The sequence below is a fragment of the Emydura macquarii genome, unplaced genomic scaffold, assembly GCF_026122565.2.
Source record: "Emydura macquarii macquarii isolate MOO-44397 ecotype Brisbane River unplaced genomic scaffold, CSIRO-AGI_Emac_v2 contig_480, whole genome shotgun sequence".
Taxonomy (NCBI): domain Eukaryota; kingdom Metazoa; phylum Chordata; order Testudines; family Chelidae; genus Emydura; species Emydura macquarii.
Window position 1 is genome coordinate 12,670,809 of NW_027130617.1, and position 19,283 is coordinate 12,690,091.

Sequence of the window (19,283 nt, forward strand, 5' to 3'; positions counted from 1 at the left end):
TGAGCACATAAAAGTGGGGGTGGGGGGGAACCATGCCCTTTCCAATTCCTCAGCCTCCTGATGCTGCTCCAGATTTGTGCATTGCCATCTCTCCCCTTCCCCGCCAGCTCCACCTGTGTTCACTGAACCCTTCCCTCTCGGCTCTCTGTAGCACCCACCCGACACACCACATCAGCCCGTGCACAGTCCCCGTGCCTCACCTCTGCCCCCTTCCCGCCTCAGCGCTTCTGCTCCTTGGGCCTCGTCCCCCCTCCTCTGCGCTTCTGGCCCCTGGCTCCCCCCAGCTCTGTCCCCCAACTGCAGCAATAGCCCCAGCCCCCACCGCCCCCAGTCCTACCCTGGTTGCCCGCTCCCCCCTCCCCAGCCCTGGCCCTCTCGCCCTCACCGAGCTTGCCGCGGGACTCCTCCAGCGTCTGGATCTGGTTCTCCAGGAAGAGCACGGCCACGCCGAACGCCAGCACCGCCAGCAGCTGCAACTTGGGCGGCAGCATAATCCTGAGCAGCCCCATGAGCAGCAGCGCCGCCCGCCCGGGATCACGACATAACGTGGGGGGAGGCCGGGGGAGCCTCAGCCGGGCCGCAGGGACACAGCAGGCGAGGGTGGCAGGGAACGCGCACGAAGAAACACGGGCCCGGCCCTCACATCCCTCCAGAGGCCCCCCCGCCAGCACCGTCTCAGCCCAGCCGTCCCTCGCGCCAGCCCGCCCCTCGCTCACTCTCTCCACTATCCCCAGATTCCCACTCCTCCGCGGTCGCCAGTCGGCGCCCCGCCCCCCCGCCGCCTGCGTGCGCTGCTCAGCAACCGAACGCCCGATCCCGCGCACACCCACCTAACCCCCATTGACTAGCAAAACACAAGCTCTACCTACTGCCCCTCCACCATTGGGCGGCATCTCAGGCGCCCCGCCCTCTCCCCCTCCTATTGGCCGGCCGGCCCGATGCCCCGCCCACAAATGCTCCACCCCAGTTGAGCGGATGTGCGGACCTGACGCTCCTCCCATACGCGTTCCCTCTGGATTGGATCCCTGCCCTGAAGTCCGGCCCACATATCTATATGTTATTGGGCATTGGCACCAAGGCGGTCAGCACAGTCGCAGCGCTATTGGTTAATATGGTTGCCAATATGCAGCATGGGCGCTGTTGAGCTATAGGTTTAGGGAAGAAAAAGGACCCGTCTGGTGGTTCCTAGTGGATGCCTGAATAAAATGACACCTCCAGCTACGTTATAAACCCCTTCTCTGAACTGGGCCAGGTAGCTCCGCGTTAGGTTCTCTCCATAAGGCGCCCTGGGATAATCTTTTCCCTCGGCGAGGTAAGGGCCCTACTTGTGCATTTTGCTTCCCTCGCCGTAGGCAGCGAATCGTCACCCTACGAGGGTGGGGTCCTGAGAGCGGACTCCCGACGGCGCTGAGCGAGCGCGCTCTGACAGCGGCTACGAGCGACGCCGCGGCGGTAGCGGTTCCGCACTAAGATGGCGGTGGTTAGAGGAGTAGCGGGTCCAGGGCGCTGGCCACTTTGGCTCCTGGCGGTGCTGCAGGCGGTGAGCGCGGCTTCCAGTGGGGTGGGGCTTGAGGGCGAGTGGCGTGCTGCCGTGGGTATCCCCTGCCCAGGGAGACTAGCGCCCATAGGGCCTCCCTGGCGGGCAGCGGCAGCGAATGACGTGGCTTAGCGACCGGGGCGCCTCTTCTTACGCTGCTCTCCTGGGCCCGTCTCTTGTCTTTTTCTCCCGTAACGGACACCCGCACGTTTCCCCTCCCCCTTCTTTTCTTCTACTCCCGGCCGTGCCTTTCTCCTTCCTTGCGCCTTCTGACTGCCCCCCCCCTCGAGGGGCGGGCTTGGGGTTGGCCCGGCGATGCTGATTTGGTTTTGAGAGGTGGAATCTCTCTCTCTCCTCTCCGGGTTAGCCTGGTCTCGGCTCTCACCTGCATTGATTGTAACGAAACAGTTATTGCTCTCAGGGGTGGGCTGCGCGGTAACCTGCAAAACGAGTTTGCTAACCGGGCACCGTAGTGTGAATCCGAGTTTGGCATTCGGAGTAACAAGGGCCAGGACCGGTCTGGATTTGGAAAGGGACGTGTGTGCCTCTACCTCCACCTCTGGCCCCAGCTCAAGGCTGATGGACGTGGTATCTAGAGTGGGGAGAATCTTGTGTTGCTGCTATCCTTGCTATATCTGATCTGCAAGACTCTAGCCTTTGCCCCGCGTCTATTAACTTCTCTCCTTCTGTGGTGTTGATGAGCTGTGATGGTTTAAACTTTTTTTTTTAAACCCTTTTTTCCCATCCCCTCAAGCATGAGAAATGGAGGGTTGTATTAAATACAAATGTGTGTGTGTGTGTGTGTGTGTGTGTGTGTGTGTGTATACACACACACCCCCCCTTTCTCACTGAGCTGCAAAACAAACAACAATTGAAAGTACCCTTTAGAGGGGAGAAAATAAAAGGAAATGTTATACCTAAACGTGTCAGTCCAAAGACCCTGTTTTGCATCACCACAGTCATACATACAAATTAATTTTAACATGTTCATTCACCCATTGAAGGATGAAAACATGCAGAAGTAATAACACAATACAGCAATGAGTGCCAGATCTCATTTTTTATCATATTACATTCTCTTCCCCTTTTTTTCTTCTAAGTATTCATGTTTCATTTCTCTCCCTTTTGCTCCCTTTACTCATAAGAATGCTGTCGTCAGACCCTCCATGATGAAAGCTGTGGGGGGACCAACTCCTCCTCCTCCCCCCCCCCCCCACACACACACAACTAAGGCTGCTCCCTGAACTTGTATGAAAGAACAGCTATACTGGGGGATGGTTCGGAGCAGGGAAGCAAAATAGGCTTCAAGAAACTGCCCATTACTACATCTTCAGCAGCATATCTGCAATGGGGAGTCGTAGTAGACCTACAATGCTACAGCTTTCCCTACCTCTCCTTGACTAGTTTGTATTGCTGCCAAATTGAAGAAAAAGTTAATTTGATCCATGAGTCACTTCTTGGAGGAATTCCTCCATCTCTGGCAGTGTCCTGAAATGACTGTTTGGCTGTATATGTTTCAGGGGCAATCCTACAGAATGCAGAAAGAACACAGTGCAGTGCTAGGCACTTTTCATTACGAAATCAGAATTCTCAAAGGGTTAAGGTTTGTAATACTTTAGTAGAAGGTTGGTGAAAACTGGTGAAATGTTAACTTCTAATCAGCTGATTCCCCATCTTTCCATTCTGAAATGCTTACAGGAGAGAGCACTTCTCCCTTTTTTAACACTTCAGGTTTTCCTCACTGCTTTGTTCTTCTTCTTAAGCTTCCATTTTGCTAAACTTCAGGTAGGATTATAGTCTGGTCTATACACTCTTGCACAGAAGGTGTGAACAAAAAGCAAGCTAAATCTAAATTTACCTTAGCCTCTTTTATTCTGAAATAAGAGTGTCTACACATAGATGCTGAAATTGGTACAAATTTGGATGTAGACTGAACTCCTAGTGAACCCAACCGATACAGTAAAAGTTCTGAGGCCAGTGTCTGAGTCACTTTAATGTTAATCTTGGTTTTAGCTGTGGTTAATCTAACAAATTGAGCCCTTAAATTCTTATTTAATCTCACTCTTGTCCATAATATCTTTTGTTTAATAAAGAATTAGAAACCAGAAAGTGAAATTAACAAATACCATTAAGACTTTTCCTATCAGAGGGTTTTTCAGCAATATCATAGATACAGATGTAGTTTTCAGGGAGTAAAATTAATCACTTTAAAGGGAGCCTATTTTGGTAAGCAATGTTTAGAAAACCCATTTGAAGTAAAGTTGATGTTTTGCCTGATGGATTGTCATATTGTCTATCTTATAAGGAATCTCAAAATTTAGTTAACATCTTAAGAGAAGTTACAGAATACTGTGCTGACCACATGTAGTCATTAGTATTACTACAGCCAAAGTTTGTGATTATAGCAAGTAATTATCTTCTGACAGCTCTTGGCAAGAATTTAAGATCTTAGTTCATTTTCTTGTGAACGTATGTATATTATCTCTAATTTTCAGTCAGTTGCATATTCTTGTCCACTTTTTCTGACTGGAATGAGCACTTCAGCTTTGTCACATCAGATATGTGCGGGAGGGAAATGGCTTCAGACACCACCTTGCCTCCGCATGCGACAGCTTTTTAGTGTTATTGCCAACTTGTGAGATGTGAGGGGAGCACCACATGTGCTGATGGACCTTGGCTCTGCTATTGTAGTATAATGGTGAGATGTGCCCAGACCAAGTTCCACATCTACCTTGCAAGAGTGTTTATGGTGGAATCCAACTTGTTGAGAAAGGACTGAGCTGAGGCCTGCAGCTAAGAGGGAAGTAGACTGAGAGCCTGCCCCCTTTATAATCTTCTTTTCCTGCTATGGTGTATTCATATAAAATAGAGAATTTTAGGTATAGCAATAGAAAGCAGAATCCCTAGCTGTGGAACAGAGAAAATGAAAAGAACTGGCAAATTGCATCATTTTAGTACAGGGATCATAGATGAGATTCTTTTGAGTATTGATCAGTTTAATTGGATCAGTAACCAGAACGAATACTATACACAGAAGCCAAATAACTTGGTCACCATGACATTACAGGTGCAATCCAGAACAGTGAGGTGTGTCACCCCTGCCTTGCATCCTTGGGTGCCTCATAGTGCTTTGCTTTTGTAGCTTCTATCATGGGTTGCTCACAATCAACCTGCCAGCATGCAGGTCGCACCCTAAGTGTCTGTGTATAGCAGTTTGCTATCTATTGTAACAAAACATTCTTCAGTGTACGAATTGTTTATGGTAGCGCATTTCTAAGGATCTCATACTGGATTTACAAACATTAAACCTTTCACTGCACCAGCAGGGTGAAGTCACAGAAATTTGTGATTTACGCAAGTTCAGAAAGCAAATGAATTGTAGAGTCAAGACGAGAACCCAAGAGTCCAGACTAACTATCAAATGGCATTCCCTTCCCCCAACTGCAGATAATTACTTTAAATGTTAAAATGTGTAATAATTGTTTAAATATTCACTTTCAGATATCTGTGTATGGGGTGCAGTTATCATCAGAAGCATGCAGAGAACGAGGCTTTTCCAGTAACTTGCTATGTAGTTCTTGCAACCTTCTTGGACAATTTAATTTGAATCAACTAGATCTGTTCTGCAGAGAGTGTTGCCAAGAAGAAGCTCAGTTTGAAACCAGAAAGGTAAGTTTTAAACAAACCTTCATAATACTTTTTTGAACCTTTTTTAAAATTAAGTAAGAAGTTTCTTAGGCTTATATAAATACTCTCATTAGAACCTCATTTAAGTCATGGAAAAAATACAGTTATTCCATTACAGTCCAAATACAGCTCTTCCATTACAGTCCAATATAGAGAGGATCTGAATTTGAATGTTTGGCACAGTTCTGCTTCTAAAGCAACTCTCAGTTATGAGTACAAGCACCTTTTGTTGTTCTACAGCAGCCCTTTTGGGTCACTTGGGTACCACTAACTAGCTTTGATAGGAACCCTGTTCAGCTTTCTTTAACTGGAAGAATGACTGGGATTTGATGAGGGAAGGGAAGAAATGAAGGATAGGAAGAACTGATTTTTTTTTTTTAAATTTTTTTTTGGGCCCCAACTATTATTGCCTTACTGACCCAAGTATTAAAGGATGCTGAAGAATTTTTTACATTGTATTTTAATCTCCATAGTTTGCAAAACACAGAGCAGTTTGAAAATAACTACATAAATAATTATAAGTATATCCAAAATTGATAGATACAAAATATACATCACAATAGCAAGTCTCAGGATTTCATTGTTACTAAATTCCAATAATAACTGCAGGTTTCCCTCCTACCTTCCTATGGTTCTGAGAGAGCAAAAAGTTAAATGGCTTTCTCTTTTACTTTGTGCCAATATGTTAAAAAATGTCAGCACATTTCTGGGAATTACTATAGCTGGTAAGCCAACAGAGAGAGCGTGACTATAAAACACTTCCTGGAATGGCTCCACACAAAAGTAGCTCTCATTTCAGTCTGACAGTTTAGTGAATTTTAAAATTATGTAATAGAATGGCATAAACAGTTGAAGTGAGTCATCTTTGAATTTTCTAGCTCTTTCATAACATACATTGTATATTCTTGACTTTTTTCTTTTTTTTTTTTTTTGTTTATTGGTTTTAAACATTTTTTTTTCTTTTTAAGTGGTAAATTGGAAAACAACTTTATACATAAGCATTTCAGTTAAAATATTTTTGACACCCAGTCTGAAGAGCTTTACTAAGGAAACAATATTTCTTGGTATAGAAATTACTGATATTGTAAGTTCTTTTTCTTGGTTCAGTAGATTTTCATTATTAAGATGGAGTTAAAGTTGAAATACATGAAAGTAACAAGGTAAAAATCACTACAGAGACATTGTAATCATCCCCAGCACAAATATTACAAACCCAGGAAATTCAGTGTTAATGTGTCTTCGTTTTAAAAAATTAACCTTAAGATATAGAAATGCAGTTAACACACCCAAACAATCTTAACTTTCTCTAATAGTGATGCCATCAATTATTATTAGGTACATCAATATTTGTGGTCCCAGATTAAACTCATTTTAAAGACAGACCTTTTTCTTATGGTATCACTACAAGTCAATATGATGCCAAATTTCATAAAGGTTATATTTTCTTATTAATTTGAATGCAAAGTAATTGACTTACTTTAAATTCTCAGGAAATTTACTCTGGGCACAAAGAGTAAGTGCTGTAAATTTTGGGGGGACATGCTGTATTCTTTATATGAGGATAAAGACTGCCTTAAGCGCAAAACCCTGTTTTAACTATGAAACTGCATCCAGCACTTGCATAATCTACAGTTCTTTAATTTGAATGTGGAAAGCTGAGGAGGTGCTGCTATTTTATGTTTTCAGTTTGCGCAAAATGGACCCCAGGTAGCCTTACCAGTTATTTACATACACTTCCCCATAATTTGTATGTTTCTGGCAAACTTCAAGAGTGCTTGATTTAAATAAAAAAATCTAAATGCTTTAATAACTTCAGTTTCCAGTCACTTGAATGCTTCCCTTCTCAGCCTTAACATTACATTGATATATTTTTAGCTTAGTTTTGTATGTGCTTGCGGAGAAAGATCATCAGAGGGAGTAAAACAATATATGCAAATACAGTGCACTCTGTTTTTACATCAACCGCATATAGTGGTCAAAGCCACTGGGACGAAATCATTCCTATTCTAACTAAAATATCCCCTTGTAAGAATCAAATCATGTGGGACAGATGTGATTATTATTAAAGGAGTCCACTGTATTCGCCACTGCTGCCCAGTACTAGCCTAAAGTTCTCGTATGGTGCTCCATCCTTCTGATTCAGATGAAGTGAAGATACAAAGTGATAACTGATGGTGGTAGCAGGAGTAACTAAAGCAGGGTGAGAAGATTTTCATATCTAAAGTGTCAGTACAGAGAGGTACAATTTGTGAAGTAGTTAAAAAGAGGTAGCAGTATGCCAGTGCCATACCAATTAACAATCAACTTGGTGACAGAGAGGTTGTGCTAGATGAGAAGCTGCTGCATGCCAACTGGGTTAAAGAAGAATTAATAGAAAAATTCCTGGACTGACACCCAAAATGCTTACAATCTCCTTGGACACTTCACTTATGTAGACATTAGAAGACCTTGGATTTGAATATAATTTGCCTTGATTCCAGGTTCATTAGTCTTGAAGCTGAAGTTTTGGCAGTATGGCAAGCTGCTTAACATAATTTGATGTTAGTACAGTTCTTTAACTGGAAAAAATTGGGTCTACATTGAATGGTTTAGAGAGGTTGTACCTCTTCCTCAAATTCCCAAACTGAGTATTATATGCATGAGCCTCTTTGAAGACCCTTCCTGTGTCAAGGATGACTGCGTTGTCCCTCCCTCATTTTGTGCTTTAGTTTATTTTATGATTGTATTTATCCTTATCTACAATATGTAAATCTGTCTTGTTTGGTTATTTTTTTATCTTTCATAAAAATGAAAAACATCCACACAGCTACTAGGTAAAATACATATTGTCAAATATATTTAATCACAGAGGCCTTTTGATCTCATAAAGGACAAGCTAACTATGTAGACAGTAGAGAATTCAAGCAGGAGAAAATGCTGGATTTATTTCTTGTGGATAGGGAACAGTTGAGTGAAGAACATGAAAATAAGGAGGAGACCTACCAGTCATCAGCATAATGTAATTTCAGCATAATGTAAGAAAGGGTTTGGAGAATGCAGCAGTAGAAGTGAATTCGCTTCAAGAAGTCAAAGTGTGGGGACTTGAAAAAAATCTAGTGGATATTGTACAGTTAGAAAAAATATTGAAGTGTCTTAGTATCAAGGCTGGAAAATATAAAATCACTGAAGGTGAAAGAATGTTGTTCCTCTGGGGATGAAGGAGAATGCCAATAAGAGGCTGGTGTAGTTCAATCTGGTGTATGATCAATCTGGCTATGTACAATGGAGACCAGCTAGGTATATCAGTTGAATTCTTATTATTCATGATGCTGAGAGTAGGTCTTCTCATCCATCTTGCAAAGGCCTTCAAGAGCTTTGGAATTGTGTGTTCAGTGTTTTGAGAAAACTCCACTTCAAAGAGCAAAACTTGTTACCCTAGACTTCTTTACTGAGATTTAAAGATTACATTAACTGCAAATGGAAACTTGTTTGCTTGAGGGAGGGTTGCCTGCCATTTTCATTGCTATTGATCATAGCTGAACCCCAGCTATCCGAGATAGCATACTTGGAGTTGAGGTGGGGAGTGTCAAGAAAATAAAACATTCTTTACAGATGATGATACTGCTTTTATCCAAATACCATATATTTTTCTGAGTTTTCTTAGACTATATTCAAGTCTCAATTTAAAATGATTATGAATAATTAAGATGTCTTCCTACTTGCAGGCTTTCCCAAAATAAAATTAACTGAAGACTACTGAACTAATTGGTATTCCCCTCACTCTAGCATTTTCGTCTTGGCTCGTTCTGCAGCCACTCAGCCTTCTGTAGAATGGGATAAAGGTTTATGGTATGTCACATAGGCTAACAATATTTTCTCCAAGAGAATATTTGAAGAAAATATTACAGTTCAAGCATTATCTGGCTTAATGTGCATGACCTTGCATTTTCATCTGACAGTGTTTAACTGAATTTTACAAGATTGATTTTACATAAATTCTGGAAAATGCCTATATTTGTTATACTAATGGGAAATTTTTGTATATCTTTTTTGAGCCAAGTGGGAAATGTTACAAGTGGGAAGAGAAAAATAATAAGATCATTAGAGGTATCATCTTTTGGGAAAACTAGTAGCAGATAGAGGATCCCTATCAATGTGACTGCTTTTCAGCAGCAACATTTGATCTTTTCAGCTCTGACGCAAACCCATCCTGTATATGTACTGGAAAATAACCCCAGCATTTTCTCAAAGATATTACTTATAGGTCTCAGACCTTGGACACCATTGCACTAATAAAATCTGGAGCCAACATTTAAGTTGCCCACTGAGAAGATCAGTGACCATGTGCTCTCTAATACTCATTTGAAGCTAACTGCATAACAGATCAGTTCTTTGCACTGCATAGTCTCTTGACCAACTATAAACAACAGATTCTGCAAGACCATTTCTCAGGTGTTAGAAATGTCACTCCTCTGGGTTATTGTCTTTCCAGTTTTTGAGAATGCTTTATATTATACAATCTAAAACTCTTGTACATCACCTTTAAGTTGAATATTGTAGGCATATGCATGCAGATGTCATTGTCTCAGGGAATGACTAAGATACAACTATAATTTCTAACAGTGGAGTAAGGAGAGGGGCCATTAAAGAAATCATAATTTTTACATTCGGATATCTAATGGATCATCTGAACTTTCTTGTACTAAACGGTATATGTTTAAGAAAATTCTCCAATCTACACAATACTAGTATTTCATACAGCATTTTAACATCAGAGCATTTCACACACCAACTTCTATTTTATCACCTTGACTTAATGTTTCTAGAAATATGGTATTCAAAACATAACAGTTTTTACAGTAAAAATAGATTTTCTTAATTACAGCTAACAGGCTAACACAATATGAAAACCTAAGTTTCAGTATTCATAGTCATGTATTTCACAAAATTTGCCCTGTAGAAACACTGCCTATAGGTTAATTTGGGTAGTGAACAGTTTCTTTTATTTAAAATGTGTTTTTCTTAAAGAAAATCCTGTATTTGATTTCAGTATTGCTATATTTTTTAAGATTAATAAAAATTTTATAGTTGGACATGCTGAAAATGTGTGGTGTGAAATTAGAGGGATTTCTGAAGTTGTTCATCTCTTTGTGGTAATTCATTTCTTAGGCCTCCCAATTCTGGGATCTGATGTTGCAAAGGCTTACATAGGTGTTTAAATTTACAGGTGGTTCCATTAAAAACATTGGGAGTTTGGGGATGGAGGGTAGGAGAGTATCATCTGAGTAGTCACAATGACTTCAGTGAGACTCTAGACTCTACCAGTGTGTAAAGTTAAACATGTACCTAATATAGGATCAGGACTTCATGGTGTTTGTCAAAAGTTTCCATTTCAGTAAAGCTATTCAACAGAATATGCTGTATATTCAAAGGAAAATAGAAATTATATGCTATGAGGTACTACTTGATATAATGTTAAAAGAGAGCTGCCTTTTTATATTGGTTTACTCAGCTGCAGTGCTCTTGCTTGGGTTTCATGGCAAGTGCATTAAAGAAACAAGACATGGGTAGAGTTCAGTACTCATTTTGATTATCCTTCTGTCCTTTCTTATCAGTCTGCTGCCTCCTTGAAGAAAGTCTCAAATCATGTTTGTGATTTGGAACTGGCTTGTTAAGTGCCAATTTAATAAAGCCAGTGAGACTAGGTCAGAATGATCCAAGTGATTAATCAAGGAAACACTAATACTAGTTCATTTACTAATTGGATAAGAAAGTAGATATCAGATATTGGATTGTTTTACCATGGTTGTCATAAGATACAGCATCAAGTTGTAGTGATCTTTTAAAGAATACTTCAAAAGGTTTTATCTTATTAAACTCATGTGTAAAACCATTGCTTGGAACTGCATGGCTCGGATTAGCCAGATTTTTAAAGCTCAAACTCTGAAGAGTAACTTCCCCTGCTGACCACCTAATTTGCTAATGGTAGAAGGAGGAGTGAATCTTGTTCATATTTTTAAATCTGTCAAGTCTTCCACTGCGTGGCATAATATCATAAAAAGACTATTTTCAAAATAGCTACAGCATAATACAGGATATTAGCGAGACAAGGTGGGTGAGGTATATCTTTTATTGGACCAGCTTTTGTTGGTGAAAGAGAGAAGATTTCAAAACTACACAAGAGCTCTTCTTCAGGTCTCTTAAACTGTTAGTCTAATTTATAGAATTATGGACCTTCCTAAAGAGGAATAAAAAACAAAATACTGCTTTGAAACAAGGCTCAGACTCTTAATTCTGAGATTTACCTTATGAACAGGATTGCAGTCTTGAAAAGTCTGGGGGGTGGGGTTTTGTTTGTTTGGGTTTTTTTGTGTGTGTTTTGAGGCGTGTGTTCTGATTTTTGAGGTACAGTGATTCTTTGTTGTGAAATTTACTGTTTCCTGTGCAAGAGTCAGATCATTTAGTTGAGCTATCCATAATTACCACTGAGTCTGTTTTAGGATCTTGCAAATTCAGAGACCATAAATATATAAAAGTAAAGTAGATTTCTTTTCCCAGTGTCACATTTTTAATTCTCTAGTTAAACTTCACCTGTCATGCAACAAAATAATAAGTAATAGTAAGCCAAACTTAAATGCATTAAATAACAAGCGAATACATGTAGTAGTTCACCTTAATCTGGAGTAGTGTGTTAAATTTAACTCACCATAAGAAGATAGAAAATGTCCAAAGAAAGGTAACCAAGATGTTAATGTGCTTGGAGCTAGTCCCCATCAAAGAGGACTAGATCTAAGCACTGCTATGAACTGTAACCACACATCCGCAGCATGTATATGGATAGTTGGATTGCAGCAGGCTATTGCAAGGTAGCTTGACACTCTAGTTTGTCAATCTAATTTTTCATATAGTCAAGCCCTAAAATGTTGGGCTTTTCTATAATACAAGTGCTGCAGCTATGCCAGTGTAGTGTAGACACCTGCTACAGCGACAAAAGGGGGTTTGTTTGTTTGTTGGCATCGCTATATTAAATCTGTCCCCTAGAGAACTGGTAGCTAGGTCAACAGAAGAATTCTTCACTCAACCTACCCGTGGCTACACCAGTGGTTGGGTCAGCTTACCTACGTCTATCAGTTGTGAATTTTTCACAACTGAGCAAAGTAGCTAGATTAGGTTTCAGAAAAGCTAACCCAAATAAACTAAAGGTGTGAATTGAAAGGTAATGTATTAAACTCCATGAATGCTCATTCAGAATTAGTGGAATTAATTTCGTTTAGCTCAGTTGATTTAATGCATCTTAATCCACTTTTAATTCAGACCTTTTAGTTAAATTTGTATTCATTTTCCTGAGTGTCCCTGGATAGACATGTCTGATGTAGAATGAATAAAGGAAACGCTTCACACACTTTGTGGTAAATGTTAAGAATTCACTGAACAGCCTTTAAAATATTGAGGCTGTCATGACTTAGACTGTTGTTCATGTCTGTAAGGCTTTGCAGGACCAGACTTCTGTACTGTACAATGAAAACCTCTAAATAAATTGTTTTTGAGAAGCAGGTAGAATATTAGAAATTAAAAGAAAAAAATAGCAAATGAGTTGCTGCTGTCAACAAGAGTTGTTGCTTTCATTACAAGAGTCAAACTTGTAATGAAAAAGTAAAACTACTGGGAGTGAAAATTCCCTTGGAAATTAATATGACAGAAGTTATGTATCCTCACTAGTCTAAAGGTTTTACAAATTGTCTGTCAAATCTATGGGCCCAGTCCTACAAAAACTTGCTACTTGTAGCACCAGTGAAACTGCTCACAATAAGAGGTGTCACAGAATCAGGCTTTGTCATTTAGCCCTAAGACGTTGATTGATCTAGGTCTCATTACTAGGGTCAAAATGATACGGTAAATTATGCATTTACTTTCTTAAGCAGTGTTTCCCAAACTGGGAGCCATGAAGTGTTCATGCGGAGCCACACATGATTGGGAAAATTTTCCCAAAAGAGAGCTGGTTGTTTTGTTTTTTCTAATTAAGAGATTATTAAACTAGGTTTAAAAAATCATGCATCTCTTAGCTACCAGAGCTCGGAGCCTCTCTGTGCCCTCTGCTGTATTTTCAGCATAGCAACTTACTTCCTAATGAATGCTTCCCCAGCAGTATCTTGTCTTAAAGTCCACTGCTGAAGCAGAGGACAAAGAAAAGCTCCTGGTGCTGAGAATGGCAGCACCAGCAGGTAAGCAACAGGTGCATATTATCATTATAATGGAATTATTTTTATCAAGTGCTAAGCCTACACCTAGCAAATATTTGGCTGAAGATTATGGTTTTAAAAAAGTTAACCAAAAAAGGAAGAAAAATTGATAATCTGATGATAGTTGCATTGTTTGGATTTTAATGTCTCAATATTGCTGCGGAAAGTCCACAGCCACAATGTGTTGTGTGTTATCCAGTGTCAGTAAAAGCAGGTATGTGTCCAAGGAAACTATAGAGACTGGTCCTCAAAAAGCCTTACAAATATCTTGTTCCAGCCATGCCACTTTCAAAATGCAAACAAGCATAGCATTGGCAAGATTCTTCTACTTCCAGCAGCAATGATATGTCGAGCTTATTACTGGGAAACAAGCAGCCATGGCAGTGAAAACCATTCTTATGTCGACTAATATCATCCATTGGTGTTCTTACAGAAGATACCCAGATCCAGTTGATAAAGTTGAGAAGAATTTAAAATTTGCACTGCAGCTTGATGAATCCCCAGCCATAGCAAACATGGCTTAGCTTCAGTGTTACATTGTCAAAAGCCAGTACAATAGCTGACACATTTTTATTTTTTGAAGAAATCCCAACCCAAACAACCAGTGAGGGAAATATTCAAGATCTGTGATGAATTCATAACTGGGCTATGTGTGAGACTCTGCAAAGATGGGGCAGCAGCCACGACTGGAAAGAACAGTGAGGTTACAGCATGAGTAAAAAGAGTGGTACTAGCAGCAATTTGGAGACACTGCCTGATTCATTGCTGAGCTTTGTCGTTGAAGTTGCAACCTGAACTACCAGGCCCTCAATGTTGTTAGTAAATTTGTTTAAAATCCCAAGCAGTTAACATGTTTTGTGCAAACAGATGGGCTCTGACCTCACTGAGCTTCTGTTTCACAAGGAAATTAGGTGGTTGTTGCATGAGAAAGTGCATCACACAATTTAAAGACCACTGAAATAATCAGAATTTTCCTCCTTGGGAAAACAGACCTTGCAGATTACATGTATAATGTGGACTTCTTGACTAAATTAGCTTATCTGGTGGATATATTTGATAAATTGAATGCTCTGAACCTAACATTTCAAGGTAGGAATACAAATAATCAACATGTAAGAGAAAAATTAGGGGAATTCAAAGCTTTGACTGTGGAGATGTCACGTTGAAAAGGGAGCTACTGAGATGTTTCCAGTGTTATCAGACTTGTTAAAAAATGGAGTGAAAGCAATCAAAATACTATTAAGACTAAATATTAACTGGATTGCATACCCATTTTGATTAATATTTTCATGGAATTGAACATGAATCTCCAGATACAGATTGATTTGAAACCCATTCTCAGTAAAAGTAGACTTCATTCCAACCTTAAGAAACTTGGCTCAAGAAAAATATCAAAATTGTCATGTAATCACATGCTAAAGAGCACATTTTCAAATATAAAACCAGGAGTTCTGTTACAAGAGAGTGTGAAGAACTCAGTAATGAATCTGTAAAAGTGCTGTTTCCCTTTGCTTCCAATTACCTCGAAGAGTCTAGATTTTCAGCAGTAATTTCTGTGAAAACTAAATATGGGGGGAGGGAGAGGGGAATAAATTCTGAAAACAACTTACATCTGGCACTGTCAGATTCAGCCAAATGTTGCCCATCTATGCAGTTTGACACAGGCCCCTTCTCCCTGAAATCTTAGGCTGTGTGCAAACATACCAAAATCCATATTTTCAGTTTATAATTTTTAAAACCCAAATGAGTGACTACAAACAGCTTGTTTAAAATTTCAGTGCTGTCTGAACTAGATTGTCCCTCTTGAATCTAGTATCATAAGTTTGTTTCTAAAAAAGTATTTGTAGGGAGCCACCAACTTCTAAAAGATCTGTAAGAGAGATGTAGTACTAAGCTCTAGAACCATGGTTCTAGAGAAAGCAGCAATGTTTTCTTGTGTGGAGCGGTGCTTCCATTATTCTAAATAATAATCTGATGTCAGTCCAATTGTTTAAATAGTTAATGTATTTAATATTGGCAAAACTAAAAAATGCATGTAGCTGTTTTATGGAAATTCTATGTCCAATGTCAGACTGATTCAGAAACTAGCTTATACATTGCTTTAGACAGCTGCAGGTTTTAAGTCTTGATCTGTCAGATGTACCATGTTGCTGGTGTGTAAAACGTAGAAGGATGAAATGGAGGTGAAGTTAACTATGCGTGAAATTGTAGTAGCAAAACAAATAGTCTACATTTTGCAGTAGCAAAAAATAAGTACATTTTGTGTCTGCCAACTCTATTCTACCATATGATTTTAAACAAACAAATAAGGATATGCCATTAACTAATGATAGGTAAATGATGATACAAGTTTTAGGTATTTAATTTCTCATAGAAGCAACTGTGTGATGAAATGCCCCATGCATAGTTTATGGTTTATACACTTCCATATGTCACCAGATTGTCTGATGCCATGTTAGGAATTATGCAGAAATGGACTTGTTTGTTGGCTTTCTGATTTACAGAACAATTCATAATGCCCCTTGCAACAAGGTTCTCCTACTACTTCCTTGTATTTTACTGATTGCTGTTAATTTTTCGTCTCTAGGGAGGATTAGGGTCATTTTAGCAATACCTAGTTTTCCATGCAAACATTTTATTCTGTATAGGGAAAATTAAGGTCTTTTGCTGACCCTTAGCCAGGTATAGTTGCTTCATTTTAGTTAGTAGGTAGTATTTTTCTAGTTACAAAAGCAATAGAAGTAGTCTTCTTGGGAGTAGAGGAAAATAATAGGGTCAGTAAGAAATGGTGCCAAAAATATTTTCACCCTAACTAGTTTAGTTTCCTGGCAATTACAGAGGAATAAGCACCTGTTGTAAACTGCTGTTCTGTTATAGAATTATGAAATTAACAGGTAAATTGTATTTTCACATAAGATCTTATAAAAGAGATGGTATGCCATATACATGCATAGCAAAACATCTTCTCTAATAGCCATGGCCCATGAGAATATCAGCAGTTATCATGGAAGCTTTGAATTTTCAGACTTCGATCAATAGTAAAAATACTATGGATTAGTCTGAGTAATGTTTTTGGCAGACCTACATAAATTGCAATCTGAAATCAAAATTAGTAAATGGACATCAGCTTCTGAGTGGAGTTATTTTCTTCTTATACTGAACACAGAGCATAGCTTCAATCCTCCTTATTGGACAAAGTTGGAAGGGGAATGAAAAGTACTGACGACTTACATGCATAACAAAATCTGTTGTTTTAATGACATCCTCCAAAAAGAGGACAAAAGTATGATTGTTAAATCACTCATTATAGTTCTTCGTTAGTATGTTGTAATATCCTCAAATTAACACTAATTATTGCTGGTATGTTAAAAAGAATTTAAAATGTCAGTGTGGAAAAAGAATGAAAAATGAAATAGAAAAGAACCTTATTTAGAATTCCAATTTCATATAATCAAGTGTCTGTCAAATTGGGTTTGTGAAGAGATGGTTTGCTGCTGAATTATTTTACCAGATTATACATTTTGTAACTGAGAACTGGAAATTCTCAACTCAAAAGTATTTTAGTGATTTTTTTTTTTTTTTTTTTGTTAGAGTTCAGGATTATTATTCTCAGTACTTGTTTGTGTTTTTGTTTTTTTTTTTTTTGTTTTTTTTTTTTGTTTTTTTGTTTTTGTTTTTTGTTTTTTAATTATTTTGTCAGGATCTTTTAAACCAGAAATGTATGGCTTCCATGCAAGTTTTCTATCCAGATACTGACCTGGCATGATTTTAAGATCGACATATAAATTGGACATAGCTTATAGTTTTAAGGCTGTATATAACAATATACTGGTGGTGTTTTTAAAAACACAAAATAGATTGTTGAGGTACTATAGTCAATTAATAATGTCATCCATCTTTAAGTACCCAGATACTCTGATATCTACACAATTTTATTTCACAAAATAAATTATTTCTAAAATCAAATTTTTGTTTTAAATTGCAGCTTGCAGAGCCCCCCACCCCCTCTTTCTCTACCTACCAGACTGGGGTGGGGAATTCAGCTTCTGACCTGCGGCAGGGTGGTGGGACTAGAGGATTCTGCCCAGTGGGAAAGGAGGCTTGGGGGGGGGTCAGTAAGTTTGGCCACCCTGAGTTGTTTATATTGAGAGGCTTGGTTAATTTTTTTTAAAGCTAGTGTACACATTGTGGATTCCTACATGTGTTTACAAATAAGTTTACAAACAATTTTTTTCACAAGGCAGGCGTTAATTATATTGAGTTATTTGTAACAACCAGATTTAGAGGTTGACAGTACTTTAAATTGGCGATGATATTTTACATTTGCCCAATAGCAAAATAGTGTGGATATCATTGATATGACTAGAAAGAGGCACCTTGTTACTGCACATATCTTTCATAATCCCATCTGTTTACTCTAAACTTGTTTAACAGAGAAAAAAAGTTTATTGCTGTCAACTTAGAGCCAAGATAAATATGGCAAAGCACTTTACAATCTATTTTGCATACCAAACATCTGAAGTCTAAATCCGGAATTATTTTTGATGCACCAGCTAAAAAGAATAGCTTGATTCAGATACCACTGGGCTTGGAAGAGCATTATTTGATTTGTAATGAAGACATTTATTGGGAATATGTAACACCAAGATTTAAGTTTGTAAACTTCACTTTTCTATTATTGTATAAACTATTTTATACAATGTTTAATCAATGAAATTATTTGTACTTAAATCAGTGCCACTGCATAATTTCAAACTGAAGTTAGAAGGCACGCAGCACTGCTAATCCCAAATGCTGCTCTACAGAAATGTAGAGAGGGCTTTAAGAGGAGGCCAAAGAACTTCATTTCCAGATTCAATTTACAATTTAAATATAGTCAAAAGTGCTTTTATCAAAGCAAACTTCCAGAATGCAGCACTGAGTGGAAAATGTAGCTTTACTTTAACATTTTGTGTTCAGTTTTCTATGGAAATGACGACTGCTGATTAATTCAGGTCATACAAAAGGTCAAAGTCCCTGTGAATGCCAAAAGTAGTATATTTTGAGAGATTGTTAATCTACAAATTTATGAAAAATGTTGAGTCTGACCAATATTCAAGAAAAAGGTTCAGAAGCTAAGCTGAAAATCCATCCTTAAGTCAACTTTGTAATGCTTACTGTAGGTAATGAAGCATAAATAGTCACTGTTTGTTATTTTGAGACATCTGCAACACTGTGCACAAATTTATTTTGTGGCCAGCTACTGCTTATTCATTAGAGGTAATAATAAATTAAAACAATGTCATACGGTGATGACTATTTAAATGAGGAAAAACTAATTACAAACTCAGATTCAAGCCAACAAATGTTAATTCATATCTAACCTGTGCACCTTCCATCAAACCGTATACAATTCTGCTGTGAAAACTGAATTGTATGGGTCCTTCATTGTCACATTCAACATTCTAAGTTTACAAGCAAAAATATATTTTCAGTAGGTTTGCCCAGGTGTAACATATTTGAACTTGCTGAAAGCAGTTGTTTCACAGTTATCACTGAGAGGTATCATTTCTCCTGCAGAACCTCTATTAATAGTTATGATGCATGAGATGGAACGACGGAAGGTACCAAGCATGCTTGAGGCCAAAGAGCTCTAGAAATGTGTATTTATACTCAATATGCAACAGAATCTGTAGTTGATTGTATCTTAGCAATGTGGTGAAAACAATAGAAAGCAGTAAAAGCTTATTTTTGTCATTAAAAAGATGTTTAAGATACTGTTTTTACATAGTTATTTTTCAGAGTAAAAATGCACTTGGCTTAACAGATGACTTTAGTTCTAAAGCTAGAAAGTTTCACTG

At 38.8% G+C, this 19,283-nt stretch overlaps 2 protein-coding genes and 1 long non-coding RNA gene across 3 annotated transcripts in view; 1 reads left to right on the forward strand and 2 right to left on the reverse strand.

Annotated features, from left to right (window-relative positions):
* Positions 1-1,512, reverse strand: part of HS2ST1 (heparan sulfate 2-O-sulfotransferase 1) — a 125,930-nt gene extending 124,418 nt beyond the window's left edge. Inside the window, exon 1 of the mRNA XM_067538524.1 lies at positions 386-1,512. Within this exon, the coding sequence (XP_067394625.1) occupies positions 386-509 (124 nt within the window). The 5' untranslated portion in view covers positions 510-1,512. The remainder of the gene's footprint in view (positions 1-385) is intronic.
* SELENOF (selenoprotein F) overlaps positions 1,377-19,283 on the forward strand; it is a 31,003-nt gene continuing 13,096 nt past the window's right edge. Inside the window, exons 1-2 of the mRNA XM_067538526.1 lie at positions 1,377-1,540; positions 5,039-5,206. Of these exons, the coding sequence (XP_067394627.1) occupies positions 1,472-1,540; positions 5,039-5,206 (237 nt within the window). The 5' untranslated portion in view covers positions 1,377-1,471. The remainder of the gene's footprint in view (positions 1,541-5,038; positions 5,207-19,283) is intronic.
* The window catches only part of LOC137146898 (uncharacterized), a 44,768-nt gene continuing 27,146 nt past the window's right edge, over positions 1,662-19,283 (reverse strand). Inside the window, exon 2 of the long non-coding RNA XR_010918081.1 lies at positions 1,662-1,922. This is a non-coding gene — a long non-coding RNA (uncharacterized lncRNA). The remainder of the gene's footprint in view (positions 1,923-19,283) is intronic.